Source organism: Ischnura elegans, chromosome 4 (genome assembly GCF_921293095.1).
Source record: "Ischnura elegans chromosome 4, ioIscEleg1.1, whole genome shotgun sequence".
In the NCBI taxonomy this organism is placed as follows: domain Eukaryota; kingdom Metazoa; phylum Arthropoda; class Insecta; order Odonata; family Coenagrionidae; genus Ischnura; species Ischnura elegans.
In genome coordinates this window covers 65331008-65347714 of record NC_060249.1, presented here as the reverse complement: position 1 = coordinate 65347714, position 16707 = coordinate 65331008, and the positions used below count along the sequence as shown (strand labels likewise).

General features: G+C 37.8%; 1 protein-coding gene and 1 long non-coding RNA gene across 2 annotated transcripts in view; both read right to left on the bottom strand.

The window, feature by feature from the left end:
- LOC124157619 (WD repeat-containing and planar cell polarity effector protein fritz homolog) overlaps positions 1-16702 on the bottom strand; it is a 33256-nt gene extending 16554 nt beyond the window's left edge. The window contains exons 1-8 of the mRNA XM_046532491.1: positions 16320-16702; positions 16035-16215; positions 15749-15948; positions 15566-15666; positions 15367-15481; positions 13411-13620; positions 11678-11841; positions 605-709 (exon numbers count right to left, since the gene is read on the bottom strand). Of these exons, the coding sequence (XP_046388447.1) occupies positions 605-709; positions 11678-11841; positions 13411-13620; positions 15367-15481; positions 15566-15666; positions 15749-15948; positions 16035-16215; positions 16320-16538 (1295 nt within the window). The 5' untranslated portion in view covers positions 16539-16702. The remainder of the gene's footprint in view (positions 1-604; positions 710-11677; positions 11842-13410; positions 13621-15366; positions 15482-15565; positions 15667-15748; positions 15949-16034; positions 16216-16319) is intronic.
- Positions 2952-6044, bottom strand: LOC124157621. Its single transcript, XR_006864626.1, has 3 exons — positions 5691-6044; positions 5227-5327; positions 2952-3910 (listed from the first exon to the last, which is right to left on the bottom strand). It is a non-coding gene; the product is annotated as an uncharacterized LOC124157621 (long non-coding RNA).
- Positions 16703-16707: the final 5 nt, after the last annotated feature.

Below are 16707 nucleotides of genomic sequence, written 5' to 3'. Positions count from 1 at the left end.
GAATGAATCTATAGCACTTTCCTTTGAATTAATTCTGACAAATATAGTTCAACACGAACGGTCGTCTCCTCTTCGAATGCTTTACTTTCTGTTTTCTTTCCTCCTATCCCACCTTGTTGCTGCTTTGCCTTCTTCTTTTTCTAACCAGCTTTTAACTAACTTGCGTTCACACACGCATAAACTCTCGCCAAGCGTGGTCGGAAAACGGTGGTCAGAATCCCAACCATGGTTATCGGTAACTTGCGTTCACACCTTGTTTTGTAACCATGGTCGGAGCTAACCGGCATAAAAAGAACGTAGTGTGAATATGGCGCGAAATTCAAAGTATTCGAGGTATTCAAGATCGTACTTTTACCATAATTATTCAAGATCTTGAATATCGAATACTTTCTAGTATTCGAGTATTTGCAGATACTATTCATACATCTCTAATTTTAAGCCATTTCAAATTTTCTTTAGACTGTGTTCTGAATGCACTATATTGATTAATTTTTTGCACAGAATTAGGAAATAATAAAACATTAATGAATGGTAGATATATTTTCTCTTACACAAATAAATATTTTCTGTTAATGATATAAATCCATCAGAAAGAAAACAATACCTTTCAAACATCAGGAGTAAAATCCCATCCGTCTGGGCATAGCTTTCTCTATATTTTGTCTCCACTTGAGGATTCCATGAAGCCAGCATCAATGTCGGTTGATACCTAAAATGCATACAAATATAATGTTAGTACTGAATAAATCAAATGCAAATAAACCACAGAGCCAATGCATAAAACCAATCCACAAAAAACAATTACTGAGAGAGGGAAATTCTAATTTGTGTTTAAAAAACACAAGTGGGGATTGCTCTGTCATTTTTACAGATATAGATTTAAACAAACTTTATTCCAAAATATAATGATTCCATTTTGTGCAGCATAGTATTTTACCTCACCTACAAAAAACCAACCCTGAGTTATATTAAGCATACAAGAATAAGTTACAGAAATACATGACAGAACTAGGGATGGACGGATCCAGGATTTTTTTGGATCCAGACATGGATCGGATACTTGATATTAGGCGTTGGATCTTCAAGTATTTTCAGATCCTAATGCATTTTTAATTGCCTGCTATAAGCCGAAGAAATTATTCAAGTTTCTTCTAAGTACATACAATCAAAGAAATGCAATTTTGATTGTCACACAGATTTTAATATTTTTTACTGATTAAAAGTCATTTTCATATGTTTTCAAATTATTTTTTTTAAACACTGAAATCTTAAAATGCTCATCTAAACCGTAATATGTACTGGCATTGGAAATTAAAATAGGTTTCAATCTTCGGATAAACTATCGACTGAATTCAAATTTTCCTCACACATGTTTTCCCCGAATTTTACCATTTTCTCATCACATACTGAATTGTATTTCACTCGCAGATGCTTCAGTACTTGTGAGGTGTATTTTGCACTTCCTTGTGATAGTTTCATGCCACAGTGCATGCAAATGGCATGCAATGAGTTCTCTTGCAATGCACATTGTCAGCTAGTGGAAGGGGTGGGCAGTAGAAGTGCGAAAAACAGAGGTGGAGGGGAAGGAGTGCGCTCACTCCATCTTTCAAGCAATGAAGCTACAAACGAGAAGGTCAATGATGAACACGTCAGATCTTGCTATTTTTTGATGTCGTTGCCTTCAATGCAAAGCCAGGCTAGCTATGTGCTGCATGCAATTTGTCTCTCCAGTCCATCTCATCCTGTTTGAGGGTATTTATGCACGCTTGTTTCTTTAAGAATTGTGCTGTTTGGACAATGTTGAATATTGGTATAGTTTTGTTGTAACTAGAAAGTTTTCTGTCCACCAATTAGAGCTTAAAACTTATATACAGCAGACTCCCAATTATCCGGCTGCGATTTATCCGTGCATTAGTTCACATTCCTTCAAAGTTTTCCACGATCTTAACCCTTTCACTGCTGTTCAATCTCCGAAAGCCTTCTTCTCACATGCGGCGAAAAGGTTAACCCTTTCAACGCTGAGGCTATTTTTTGTATGGCTATTCCCTGACTGAATGCATTTTTTTGGGTTTTTCAGTAATACTGTACCTAAGAAACAATTTTTCTTCAGGAATTAAAAAAAAAAAAATTTTTTATGCTAAAAATTTAAATTTTTTCAACGGACGTGAATTCACGTCCTCAGTCATACGCTTGAGCCCGCTCTGAGTTATGCAGGGTAGTATCAACGCCCCTTTACGACCATATATCTCTCCTAAGTTTTTAGCTATCTCTTTTGCAGGGAAAAAATGCAAAGCCTTTCAAATATAGTAATGCAATATGAAGTCTTATTTTTATTTTTATTAAAAATTCCATAGAGTCATAATTTATCAATTTTGTAATTATTTTGCAAATGCTGATATTTTTCTGCTAAAAACGCAATCTGCTAAAACTACAACGGCTAAATAGCTATTTCCCGCACTCGTTCTTCCATTCTGTGAAATAATAGAATGAAATATGTTGTATGCTATTTTGACATTTGAATCTAATATTTTTTTTAATTTCGTTACGAAATTTTGCAGAAAGAACTAACACAGTTTCTAGCAGGATTTATAAATGAAAAAATAACTTTTAAAACAAGTATAATTTATTTTTACATAGCGCTAAACATATAAATAATATACACAAAATGCAATCACACGAATTCCAAATAAACACAAAATCCTTTTACAATACTATTTACAAATTTAAAAACGTAAAAATATTCCAGAAATTACAACTTCATCAGACTGCAGAGCAAGAAAACATATTAATTATACACAAATAAAGAAATACAGTATCCATCATTGAAATTATTATGTACAAATATTTACAATCGCATATTTTCATGGAAAGCCATGAAACATGTGTCGACGCAGAGGGGAGGGTGTCCCTCGCAAGCAGGGCAAAAGAACGTTGTGTCTTTTCTTATCCCCTTCTTCTGGCATTCCCGGCACCTTCTTTGCACCGTTCTGTTCCTCTTGCTTTTTTCGTCAATTGGAAGGGTGTGAGGGAAATGCCTTGATAAGCCTACCCCTCTGGAAGGGACTGATGGGGAAGGGCCTGAAGGGCCAGTGAAAGCAGGTGAAAGTAAAGAATTGATTACCGAAAGCCGAAAGTCATAAAATGAATATCTGGGATGTAATTTCTTATACAAATAATAGCTATTGAGAAGGAGAAGGTGTAAGATGTGAGTGCCCAACTTCTTGTACCACTTGAGAGTTTTTCGCTCAATTGGATAATAGGACATCATCTGATCACCGTGATCAATGCCCCCCATCGCCTTGTTGTATCTTGCAATTGCCTCAGGTTTGGGAATGGTTCCCCCTCCCCTTCGGCGGGGGAAATCGATCATTTCGCCGCTATACTGCGAACTGATCATCAGTACTTCTCTCTTGTCTTTCCACTTCATGACGCAGACACTGTCATCAGTGTAGGCATTCACAACTTCCCCCTTCTTTAATTTTTTTGAATTAATTTGGGGAGGATTACCCTTCCGGTTAGTTCTCAAAGTTCCGGTACAATAGGTCTTCCGCTCCAGTAGTTGGTGGGCCAAATTGACACTGTTGTAATGACTATCCATAAATAATGAATGGCCAGCATCAAGGTGACCCTCCATTAGCTTATTCACAACAGTGTCAGCGGCCTCCGACAGCAACAGGGTCAGCAGCCTCCGGAGTTCCTCCGTGGAGGAACTCCAGAGGCTTTTACTCCCGAAGCTGCCATTCTCCTCGACTTCGGTGGAGGAATGTCCTCTGGTGGAGGAATATCCTCCGTAATATCCTGAGGATCAGGAGTACGCGGGGGACTGACTTGAGAAGTCGAGGGTTGAGGACTCTCCCTAAGGGTGGATTGCTCCACACCTCTTTTTTTTCCTCCCCGAGTTTTAACCATTCTGAAACATGATAAATGAAAGCATAGAATGATGGCATACTTTTATTGACTAAAAAAACATTTTGGATAATAATATAATTTTCCACCATTAATAAGATCTCGATTAAAAAAGAAATACCTGATTTTAGTAACATATTGGTTCAATGATGAATGAATAAATTAGCGAAAATAGCAAAATGATGTTTGTTTATTTATAAAAAAACTATGGCGAGTTTGGTGTCGTTTTCCATCATTTTAAAAACACTTTCTAAATATGGTATGTATAGCATTCATTAGAAAACATTTAGCTAGTACTGCTATGCTATTAAATGCCGAAGAATAACTCAGATCTACTCCACTCCCATTGTCATAGGCCGGGGTAGGGTATTTGCCTGCGGAGGATTATAAGGGTCGGACCTGCAGGTACCCGGAGACCAGCGGCCGTCCCGTTTTACACAGAGCATGGGAAGAGCTATTTACCGCCGGGAGATGACATGCATTCCGAAATATTCTCAGAGGGAATCCCCAAGCCAGTCGGTAGACCATTGAACTCTGCTTCATAATAAGAAAATATCCTCTGACGCCATCCTGCTCGAGGGTTCTTCCGCCCCAATACCCTCATCCCTAATGCTTTTCACGTGGCAATAAACCCTCTTTGTGTTTGCGAAACTTCCGAAAGCAGGGCCAAGAAGGTCGCGCGGCACCCCGGCAATTGATCAAACAAAAGAATATGTGGAGAGAGTGAAAGGTATCTGAAAAGAGTGACATGTCGAAGACTACTAAACATATTGCTAGCGATCACTTCAACTCCAACTTTCAAAACATCCTTTCCTGAACAGCCAAATCTCTAACGGGAATGACTACACATCCACGGATAATTATTTTTCTTGATTTCCTGATTATGCAGATACCAAGAACACAAAGTTATTGTTATTCACTATGAAAAAAGATATTTTGTTACGCAGCAAGCGAGGACAGCAAAATTTTAACAAGAATACCAAAATGTTCTTTGATATCGTGTCTTTTTTTGTTTCCATTATTATGATAGTGGTAATTAATCACAAAAAACAGCAACAGCACTTTCATCCTTCAGTAATGAAGGCATTATATGCTTATACTTACTAGTAATAGGTACGAGTTTACGAAGAAAAATTAACAATTTATGCATGAATTTGTAATGCACTGGTCCGAGGATAAAATATAAAAATTTAGGAGCGCATGTCATTTGAAAAATAAAATAAATGAAAATGTTACTTGGGCAAAAATAGAAAATAGCTACGTTTCGCATAAAAATATTTCAAAGCAAAAAAAGTATAACATAATTACTCATTGACTCACCCAAATTGAAGGGAGACGAAGGAAACAAAGAAGATCAAAACACAGGATCGGGATATTTACAGCTCCTGAATTCTGCAATCAATTATTTGCTGCTGCAGTATCTTGTGTAGGGAGTAATAAAAAGAAATAATGAATACGCGGTACATGGGTGTTTAAAATAAAAATAGCATCTATGCACAATAAATGATAAAAAAATGCATTCAATGCTTCATCGCCATATTTCATCGCTAGTTAGAGAAGAATATTCGAAGAATATTTTGGATAACGACAATTTATCGCCGTAAAAGTCGAAAAAAAAATTAACTGAAAATTTTCATTTTCTTAACTTGAAAAACATAAACCTAGTTATCATAATATATATCTTTAACACATATATCAACACACAATTAGGTAAATAAAAGGCAAATCACGCATATTTACAACAGAAAATGAAATAGAACTAGGAAAAAAAAATGTTTACGTACCTCCAAGTGAAAGCGTCTTCGACCATAATATTCACCCCAGCAAGAAGAACTGACCTTCCCCAAGCGATGGTAGGAGTGTAACTGACGGCTGTGAGCCCGCAAGAGCCCCTACGAACGACTTGGACGCAGTGGTGCCGCTATTAAAGCTGCCGGGCATGGGACGTGAATTCACGTCGGGCCGCCATTAGCTAGGAATCGCTGGACGTGAATTCACGTCCAGCCGCGCGGAAAGGGTTAAAATGCGTTTCGTGGGGCTATGGAGCAGGTACTTCCAGGATGGGCGTGTTACACCCTCGTAGGGTCGCAAATCTGGGACCCTTTCCTCAACGAGCTCACCCTCGCTGGCCCGTATCTTGGACCCTCTTGAGCAGGGGGCCTCCCTCCCGAAAAGTGACCGCTCTGACTGCAATTTGAAAATCAGCCAATCAATCCAATCATAAAAAAATTGCATCACACTCCCGCCGATCAAGCAATCAAGTACGTCTTTGAACCGTGTTTCTGCGATGAAAAATAACAATTTTATTAACTTTGCTAAAATCGTGGCTGTGGACCACCAAAAAAGATTTTCAAAATGCAGTCAGAGTGGTCACTTTTGGGGAGGGAGGCCCCCACGCTCGGAGGGTCGAAGAGAGGGGCCAGCGAGGGTGAGCTCGTCGAGGAAAGGGTCCCTGGTTAGGGACCCTTCGAAGTGCTTCGGCTAAAGTGCATGGCAGGGAGGAAGTAAAAGTATGTTCCCAACAGCCTGCCCTGCGAACGTACCATGTACGCTCACAGCAGTGAAAGGGTTAATAAAAAAATAAAATTTGACAGAAAAGCACCAAGATATTTGATTTTAATGAACTGCTACAGCTGGCATATTATTTCCATAAGACTTCCCTCCATAAAATAGAATCATTTTATTTACTTTCTGATAAGGAATGTTTCAAGGTTACTTGGACATTTGCTCTAGCATTGCAGATGATTGGCGGGGGAAAATAATCATGATTGAAGAAGATTTTTCAATCATTAGCCAATCATAAATTAAGTAAAATGTTACCCACAGTCTTTTCATGTATATTTCATTTCATAAATGAGCAATTATTGCTGTGGCCTCGCATGCTGTTGAATACGACCCAAGGGAACCAGAGATTTCGTCACACTTGGACATGTTTACGCCGACACTAGTCAAGGTCAAACTGGAGAGGAAGGGAATAGTAAAAGTGAAGGCAGTGAGGGAAGTGGAGGTAGAGATTGCATGAGTCATGGCTGGACACTCGCCTGTATAGACAGTTTGCCATAAGCCCTGGATTCCTATAACCACTGCTGCACGATATCGTGATCGCACGCCAGTTACCTTCATGGGAGTTCCGTATTCCTATTTTCAAAGCATCACAGTGAGCGATCACCCTCATGAATCCGCATCCTGCAGCAGTGGCATCATTCCATCAAGTTGGTTGCATCCCAGTCAACTTGTGCAAGATGCGACTCGTGCGTGGCGTGGTGCCTGACAGTGTAGTTTCAAATGTCACACAGTGGTTTTGAAGCCGAGTTCTTATGACTGAGTTTCATAATAACGTTTCCTTTACTATAGATTTGATAGGCCTTTTCGTTGGGACCCATGATTTGCTTTGTAATAATGAAAACTTTGTGATAACGTAGTTTGTTTAAACGAGAGTCTACTGTATCTAAATTGACGGTATGTTGACTCCGGCAGTGTCACACACCCAGCCAGATCACATCGCCAACGCACAATTGTGATGAGGTGTTGCATTCTGCAGGATAACCACCCTCCTTGATACCTTGTATGTATAGGTTTATCAACTTACGAAAAGGGTCTCAGAACGCACCTTGTTCATATATCGAAGACTTACTATATTCATGAAGATATCAACCCTCAATTGCATCATGCCGCATTCTTTTATTGAGAAAATGAAGTAAATGTCCCTGTAATTATATATTAGCGTATAATTTAATCCTAAATATTATACACTTGACTCTGAATCTATATTACAGTGAGACTATATGTTCGGGAGATTTAAGAGCCAATTAATTTTGACAAGCAATGTTTTTTTCTATGATTCATAAAAGAAACATTCATACGAACTTCATTATTATGAATCTCTGGTTTTTCGGTCCCATTAACTTCGTAATAACGATAGTCTACTGTAGTCAAATTCAAAAGACAAGAATTATGTTAATTCAACATCGATGTCCCACAATGGAATCTCATCACAACATAATCTTTATTTATCTCCATTATTACTTATGGGCTCATGAAATTTTTTAAATATGTACACATAAACTGTGACTGTAAAAACTGTGATGTCCATGATTATTACACAAGAGGTCATGATACCATTCATTATAATTATGTCAGGACTAAATCAGCCTTTCTAGGTCCAAAAACTATAGGGTTACGCCTGTACAATAAATTACCATCCAGTTTAAAAAATTGTAAAACTTCTGGTTCATTTAAAAGACAAGCTAAACGCTTTTTACTAGATAAATTATATTATTCTGTAGATGAATTTCTTCAGGGTAATAGTGCATAATTATTTGTCTTTTATATTTTTTTATGAACCTGTGTTATTTTTTTTTATGTACCTGTGTTATTTTTTATATTACCTGACGACTCCTATACCAGTGTAATCTGGTCTTTGGATAATAAAATATACTATACTATACTATACTACTAAATCATATGAATCTATATTTCATACAAAAATCAATTATAGGTAGTTATAAGCAGCACTGCCAAATGTAGATTGCCTAAAATGCAGCACTACAACTTATCTTGTCTTCTAAGATCCACATATGGGTAAAACCAAAATTTACAATACTTTTAAAATACTAAAATGAATAGCATAGGTGTTGCTTTTCAAAAAATTGATAGATAAAATATTCACAATGGCTAAAGCTAAAATATAATAAATTACTAATGAATTAATCTAGGAAAACTTTGGCTTGCTTGAGTATTTCCCAAGAACGAATTTCTAAGAAAATTCAAACATCACTAAATAATTTTTAACTCCTCAAATAGTTTCAAGGCCTTAATATTTACCTTCTGACTCATTTAAGTAAATGAAAGGTCGTAGCACTTTTCCACAAGAATTTTTAATGCGTACAACGCGTTTCGGCTCACTGAGCCATCATCTGGTACAAGACGCTTGAACACATGTGAAGATCCCTTTTATACCCTTGAGAGAGGAGAGTATTGGAGAAGGAGAGGATTTGACATCTTTGAGGATGGGGGGGGGGGGGGGTGGGAATGGGTGTACAGAGTATAGACAATGGGGAAAGATACAACTACGGGATGTGGAGAACCCACGTTGGAGGGAGGGTTCTGGTCATAACTGTAAAATGACGACACGTGCGGAAGACCATAGCAAAACAGGAGGAGGGGGTGTTGAGAAGAGTGAAAAAAGGGGGGCTTAGGGTAAAAAGAGGCCGCGTGTCTTTTGAAAGTGTTAATTTCTCTTTGATCGATCGTAGCACTCGGTTGTGGTTAGTCATCATACGATGAGGTGACTTCGGAATGGCGAGGGTAGAACTAGTTAACAAGGGAAGATCTGGTCATCTCCAAAGCGGACAAAGGGAACAGTGTGATAATACTCAACAAGGCCTCATACACCACCAAATGTGACAATTTGTTGGAGGATACTTCATTTGTGATTCTCCCCCGTGATCCCACAGATAGATTCCAAAAAAGTGTTAAAACAGCTTTATCTTCCTGCTCTAATTTATTCAGTGACAGTGAGAAAAGGAAGTTACTTCAAATGAATCCTCTACCTCCAAGATTTTATGGCCTTCCTAAGATTCATAAAGATGGAACGCCTGTTCGCCCAGTAGTGTCGTGCATAGGCTCACCGTCCTATAAGCTGGCCTCCAAACTTAATATCATTTTTAGGCAATTGTCTGGTTTTTCTCCAAAATATAGCATTAAGAACTCCATCATTTTGTCACAGAAACTTCAAAGCCTCACGTTACCTCCAAACGCCAAGCTAGTTTCATTTGATGTAAAAAATTTATTTACTTCTGTACCTGTACAGAAAACCTTGTTACTTACGAGAGACTTGCTGAAAGACTGCAACATCGACAACAGTGTGTCTAGTGAACTTCACCGTCTCATGGAACTATGTGCAAACCAAAATTATTTTCTGTATAATAAGAATTTTTATCAACAAACAGACGGCCTTGCCATGGGTTCCCCTCTTTCACCTGTGTTAGCTGAAATATTTATGGACAATTTAGAATGCCAGTTATTTGATTCCAGACATCCACTTTTATCCAACATCTTCTACTGGTACCGTTATGTTGATGACATCATCTGCTGCTGGACCGGAAGTGCTAGACAATTAGATACATTTCTGAATCTTTTAAATACCCAACATCCCAACATTACGTAATAGAATCCGATATCGGATTCTATTTCGTAATAGAATTACGAAATAGAATCCGATAAACAAATAAACTTTCTTGATCTCTCCATATCCATAGTTGGTGACAAACATGAATTTGGTGTGTATAGAAAACCCTGCTATAGTGATACAATCATTCCAAGTGACTCATGCCACCCAACCTCCCAGAAATTATCCTCATTTCATTCCATGTTGCATAGATTGGTGAATTTACCATTAAGTGCTGTGAATTTCAATAGTGAACTTTCTAATATCAAGTCAATTGCAGTTTCAAACGGCTATAGTGTAAACATCATTACCAAAATGCTTCAAAGAAAGTTAAAAACGCGAGCTATTTCACAGCTTTGCTCCCTTCCCCTCATCACTGAGAAATCCAAAAAACGGTGCCGGCTATTGTTTGTAGGGGATCTTTCAAATAGGCTTGCTCGCAAATTCCCCAAAAATAAATTCAATGTCTCTTTTTATAACCCCCACACTCTTGGTAAAGTTTTGTGCCGCAACAAAAACAAAATAGATTCAATCAATCAATCTGGCATTTACAAGGTTAATTGTGAGTCATGCAACATGTGTTACATCGGCCAAACAGGCAGAAGTTTCATTACCAGAATGAAAGAACATAGAAGGTGCTGGAAAAATGGAGATGAAACGTCACTTCTCGCTAAACAACTTCTTCAGACCTTACATTATTGTAATTCTAAACCTGAAATTCTACATTTAGAAAGTAAGGGTACAAGACTGGATGTTTTTGAGCAATTCGAAATTGTACAAAGTGATTTGAATACGCTTATGAATGAGCAAGTGTTTTTCACCCACTCCCCTCTCCTAAAGATACCCTTCACCAAAACAAATGGTGAAATTCTTTCCTCACCCACGCCTTAAGTGACCCCAACATCCACGGGGTGTTTCCCGTCCGCCCATCCTCTCTACGCATTTGACCATTTTCTATTGCTGGCAATTTCCTCCCTTGTACCCCCGCTAACTTTCACTCCTTCTCAGCTAACCCAAAGGGACTCCTCACCCCGCCTTTTATTCCTGCGTCGCTACTTACTCCTCTCACTTTCAAAAGACACGCGGCCTCTTTTTACCCTAAGCCCCCCCTTTTTTCACTCTTCTCAACACCCCCTCCTCCTGTTTTGCTATGGTCTTCCGCACGTGTCGTCATTTTACAGTTATGACCAGAACCCTCCCTCCAACGTGGGTTCTCCACATCCCGTAGTTGTATCTTTCCCCATTGTCTATACTCTGTACACCCATTCCCACCCCCCCCCCCCCATCCTCAAAGATGTCAAATCCTCTCCTTCTCCAATACTCTCCTCTCTCAAGGGTATAAAAGGGATCTTCACATGTGTTCAAGCGTCTTGTACCAGATGATGGCTCAGTGAGCCGAAACGCGTTGTACGCATTAAAAATTCTTGTGGAAAAGTGCTACGACCTTTCATTTACTTAAATATGTCTAACTTCCACCAATTGAAGCCTGAATCTGTTGAACCTCTTCTGACTCATGTTTAACTCAAGATAAATTGCTATAAACTGCTGTTCTAATGCAAAAATCAAACATAGCAACAAAAGCAAACAAAAAATTCACTTTACCTGAAGTAAACTCCTAAGTCAAGCAGATTAGAAGGATTAATGTTCTCTCCGATTAACTGAAGCTTAATGCATGCCAGAGCAACATCAAAGCACTGAAACTGGCCTTTTTCATTGGAAATCAGGACAACAGTACCATCAGGATGCCAGGAAACAAGAGATGGAATCTGAAACATTCTCTCTCATTAGCAAGCCATTATCTCATGCAAACCTGATAAAGGCACCAAAAAAAGAAAAGCTTTCATAAATACATTAACACAGGGGTCAAAATTCAATTATTATTGATCAAACAGCAATTATTCAATATTTTTTTCTCTTTCAAATCTAAGGGTCAATAACAAGAATAAGGTTCTATTTCAGTTAGGTTCAAAAAAAGCTTTCCAATGCCGATGTTGATACCTATTCTCACATTAAATCAAAGAAGACAATCGAAAAGCAATAAATATGCTTCGATAATAGCCTTGGAAACAGTAATATCAAGTAATTTAACACCAATTAAGCAGGAAGAAAAAGTTTTTAATATTCATTCGATAATGACCTCAGAGTGAGCAAGGAGTTATGTATTCTATCCTCTTTGATGTAAATACTGACACACCTAACTCAATGTTTGATTCTTGTACCACTGAGAACATTAGGGGTACAATAACGCTACCAGTCATTTGATGAGACATATTCAAACTCAGAATTTATAATTAACTTTATATTTTTGACTACGGCTTCATAATCTGGGCTAAATTGCTTGGCATACTCAACGTATCAAACATTTTGCTGAGCTCCAAACTCCTAATTGAAAATTAAACACTGCAAGAGGCACAGTATTGCAGATTGCTGCTAGCTGGCAACTGATGCCTAACTATTCAGAATTTTGTAAGTAAAGGAATAGGGTAATCCACCAAATTTTTCTTTTGGCTGTAATCGAAAGCTAAAAAAGAAATTACATACATTCATGTCTATTTTCTTTTCTGCACTCAAAAATATATTAAACATCACTTTGAAAGTAGCAAAATTTCATGCTGTGCTAAAACAGCCTGCCACCATGTTGAATGAGTAGTTTACCCAATGGTATGTGCCGCTGTCTTTGTCACCTTCGTCTCAGTGTCCCTTGGGAGCAAGGGATCACCAATTCTACAACATTACAGGGTATTTGCCCATAACTTTGCTATTCTGTCATGAACTGAATTTGGTGGCTTTCCCTAACAGTGGAATCATATTATTTATACCACCCACTGCATCATAGCAAATTTTCGACATGACCTCCAAATGCAGGTTAAATCCTAAACAGAGGCAACAGATGAAGGCAGTATTATTTCACTGAGCAATAATGTTCCATCTTATTGACACTTAAATCAAGGCAGAGGCAAAATATGGATTATAATATAGCTATCGCTTTCATATAACTCCATGGAGTAAAGATTTCTTGTATTTATAAATTATTCTACTAATTGGAAATGGGAATTTATCTTAATTAAAACATATGCACGATAGCAATCTTTGAGTTTTCCTCTTTTTTATTAAAATCCAATAGTCCAATAATTTTAAGTCCATTTGAATTCAGTAATTATTATTAATGCATTAACATATAACACAATTGAACAAAATCCATAACCAGAACAGATAATTCATTCAAGCAGAGTAAACATTCACATCCTTAAGCTCAGACAAAATGCATGCTAAGTAGTATCAGGAAGACCAACCGGTCTCAAATTATTCAAGAAGAGTAGCCACGACATACTTACAAAGGCTGCTTTCACCATGCTGGTAACTCCTAATCCAGAGTTGAACAAAACTATAGAAGAATCAATGCATCCAAGGACGAGACGCTCCCCATCTGGACCAAAAGACAAGCAGCGCACCTGTGTCTGCAAGGGAATGGATGTGGCAGCTGCCCTCTGCAGTCTCCGACGCCCAACCACCTCACATGTGCAGCTATCTACCGTCACATCCCCCTTCACACCAGAACAAAGATAACAGATGAAATCGAGCAATTGCAGGTGTAGCATGACAATTGAGGAAGGCAACCAACAAAGGCATCAGCCTGCTATCAACCCCTCAAGCGTGGAGGATGTTTGATTATAGTCCATCCCAGCACTGCTTAATTTCGAAATATGCAGAACTGGAATGCATACCTACACATTTAATCCACACATGATTTTCAAATATGTATTAGCTGCCACCCCCAATAAATTTAAGATTTTTAAAACTTGTTATAAAAGCTAAACAAGGAATCATGTTTTGCCAAACATAAAAAAACAATGCCTTTATCTGATAAAACCCAATTTTCTCAAAGAGTTGCCGGAATGCTGTTCCAGTATGTTCATGCCAAATTAAGAACTGCATCCCATCAGTTGGAGGAGATTTAAAAGAAATTTAGTCTCTCACCACTACCTATCAATAATAGGGTGGTTTCCTATTTTTTTATTGCCTAAATCAAAAGATTATAACTCCTGGAGCACATATTTTATGCTTTTAGATTATTAAAGGACGATATCTATTTTTCACGATTAAATGAAAAGTGAAAATTTTCAAGTGCGCAAAAATGCGATAGCTAAGTATGAATGCTGGGAAAAGTCTGTGTGATGTCTGGCTGCTGGTGTGTGAGGCCACCTGGATGCAAGGCTATGAACGCCGCTACAATGCAGGCTGCTAGTTGCCGAGCACAGTGGTAGCGTAGCACTTGGCTTAAATAAGGATTATTAATACCCTATCAAACAAAGGAAATTTTCCGACCACAGGCAATTTTAATAGGTGATTATTAAGAGATGTTTCTCTGAGCTCTGTGCCTCATGCATGGCATTGGTAATCTCAGACAATGTAAAATTCCTATCTAATCGTATAGAATCTAGGTCCCTGTGACGTCACATGGAATGGCATTGCATGGGTGCCAATTTGACCTTTTTCAAAAGCGTTTAAAATTGACCATTGACATTCGTCTAAACTGGGATTTCTAAAACCAAACAATTTGTATATAATGAATACACTAATGGTGGGTAACGAATCACAATCAATGCTTTTCGTTTTCTTTGATGAAGCAAACTACCTTATTAATGGCACCCAAGATTATTTATCAGAAATTCAGGAATTTTTAAAAACCTGATTCAAGAGTGAGTCATGAAATGTTGATTTTTTGAAGTTGATAAAATATACGTACTCACTCCACATACTACACTACATATCATCAACTAACACAAGAAATGGATAAAATATTTTAAAATATGGTTACTCTATTTAAAAATTCATTATCTCCTCTTAATACACGAAATGCACATTACCTTTTCATGGAATCTCAAGCATTTCTCTAACCACCGCTTTCCCTGAGAAGAAAGCTTTCTTTGAGCCTTAAACCTTAAGAGTGTGGGAACGGTTTTATACGTTTTGCACGCTGACTGCAGAATTTTCCCTAAATTTTTATTTCTACCCGGATATCTTGCAATTGGGCACTTTCCCTCACCATATCGATCACTAAGGGGTTTAACTATACCAGACCAGCCTTCATAGCAGGGGATGCCTCCAGCACAGGGGGTCTCTTCTGCACTAGATGGCACCTATAATCATGAACTACTGCAGCTCAAGGGTTAAAAACTACCAGGAATTTTGCAAAATACATCTCGGGAAGAGTTTTCATTTAAGATGGCTGAAGCAATAAAACTTACTATTTTAACAGGGTAAAAATACAAAAAATAAAGATATCTAACCTTCCTTGAAACTCTCTGCTCAACAGTGTGAATGACACCAGGCTCCACAAGGCTAAATGATACACAAATAGGATCAAATTCTGTTCTGTAATAGCATAGTAACTCTGCTTTCATCCTGAAAATAAACAGTAAAAGATAATTTTCCTGGAAACACAATATGTACTGCTCAAGCTGAAGGAAATAACAAAAAGATCCATACCCACTGATTCCATAAATGTGAACGTTGGCTCTGTCTTGATCCTTGACTAAGGGGCTCCATGGGTACACCTCATCTCTCATACACCGCCACCATACCAAAACCTATAAATGTGAGTTGAATTTAATTGAAATAATTCGACACGTTCAACTATAATACAAAAAACTAACGGGAAAAATTACCAACCATGTCACCCGCTGAGTTACATGAAAGCTTCCTTTCCAGTCTACGCCCAGTTGGGCCACCTAGATCCAAGATCTGAATCTTGGGCTCCATTCTAGAAAGCTTTTCTGCAGGGGAGTATTTAGATTTTTGTTTAGTTAAATAAATATAAGTAATCTGACTGTCATTGTAGGAGCAAACAATGTGTGTGTCCGTCTTAATTACTGAAAATGGAAAAAATTAATGATTGTTTCATGAAACAAATATATGATATTTAATTAATAGTAGTGTCAATTTACTTGATAAATACCGTCAGAAAGATGATCTGTTAGCAATTTTCCGATCAAATATTTATCAAAAATAATCTTCACAATATCACCGCTGAATATATCGACTATAATGTTAGCGATAAGGCCTGAGCTGAAAATTAGCTGAAGGAGATAACTACATTTCCACTTGCAGTAAACAACTCGGAAGTGTGCTAAGCTTTCCTGCGGATAGAACAGAAACTAAGTACATGTGATATTTATTCACATGCCCATCAAGGGTAAGCTTATAATATTGTATGCTCTGGAAACATATCAGCCATCCATACCTCTAGTTCCCTCAAAGCATCTTTTAGCTTGTTGGGTCTTTTGTTGTCCACGTTCCACAATACTCCTCTTTTTTGAGCGAAAGACTTCTTCCCTCCGAAGTAACTGGACTCCGAAAAGTCTCTTTTCTCGCGGTACTGAAATGCTCCATAGTCCGTATCATTAATGGTAACATCTTCACTTACTGTCCAAAAGTGTACTTCACTTAGTAGAGCCAACATCGCAAACAAATAACAAATCGAAATAATATTCAATTAAGATGTTTATATTCATTTCCTTCACGGTTTTATATTATTTTTTGATATATTTCTTAAGATTAGCTAAACACATACACGTAACAGGAATATTTCAAAAACAAGCACATTACACCCATTTGACAAGCACAACCAA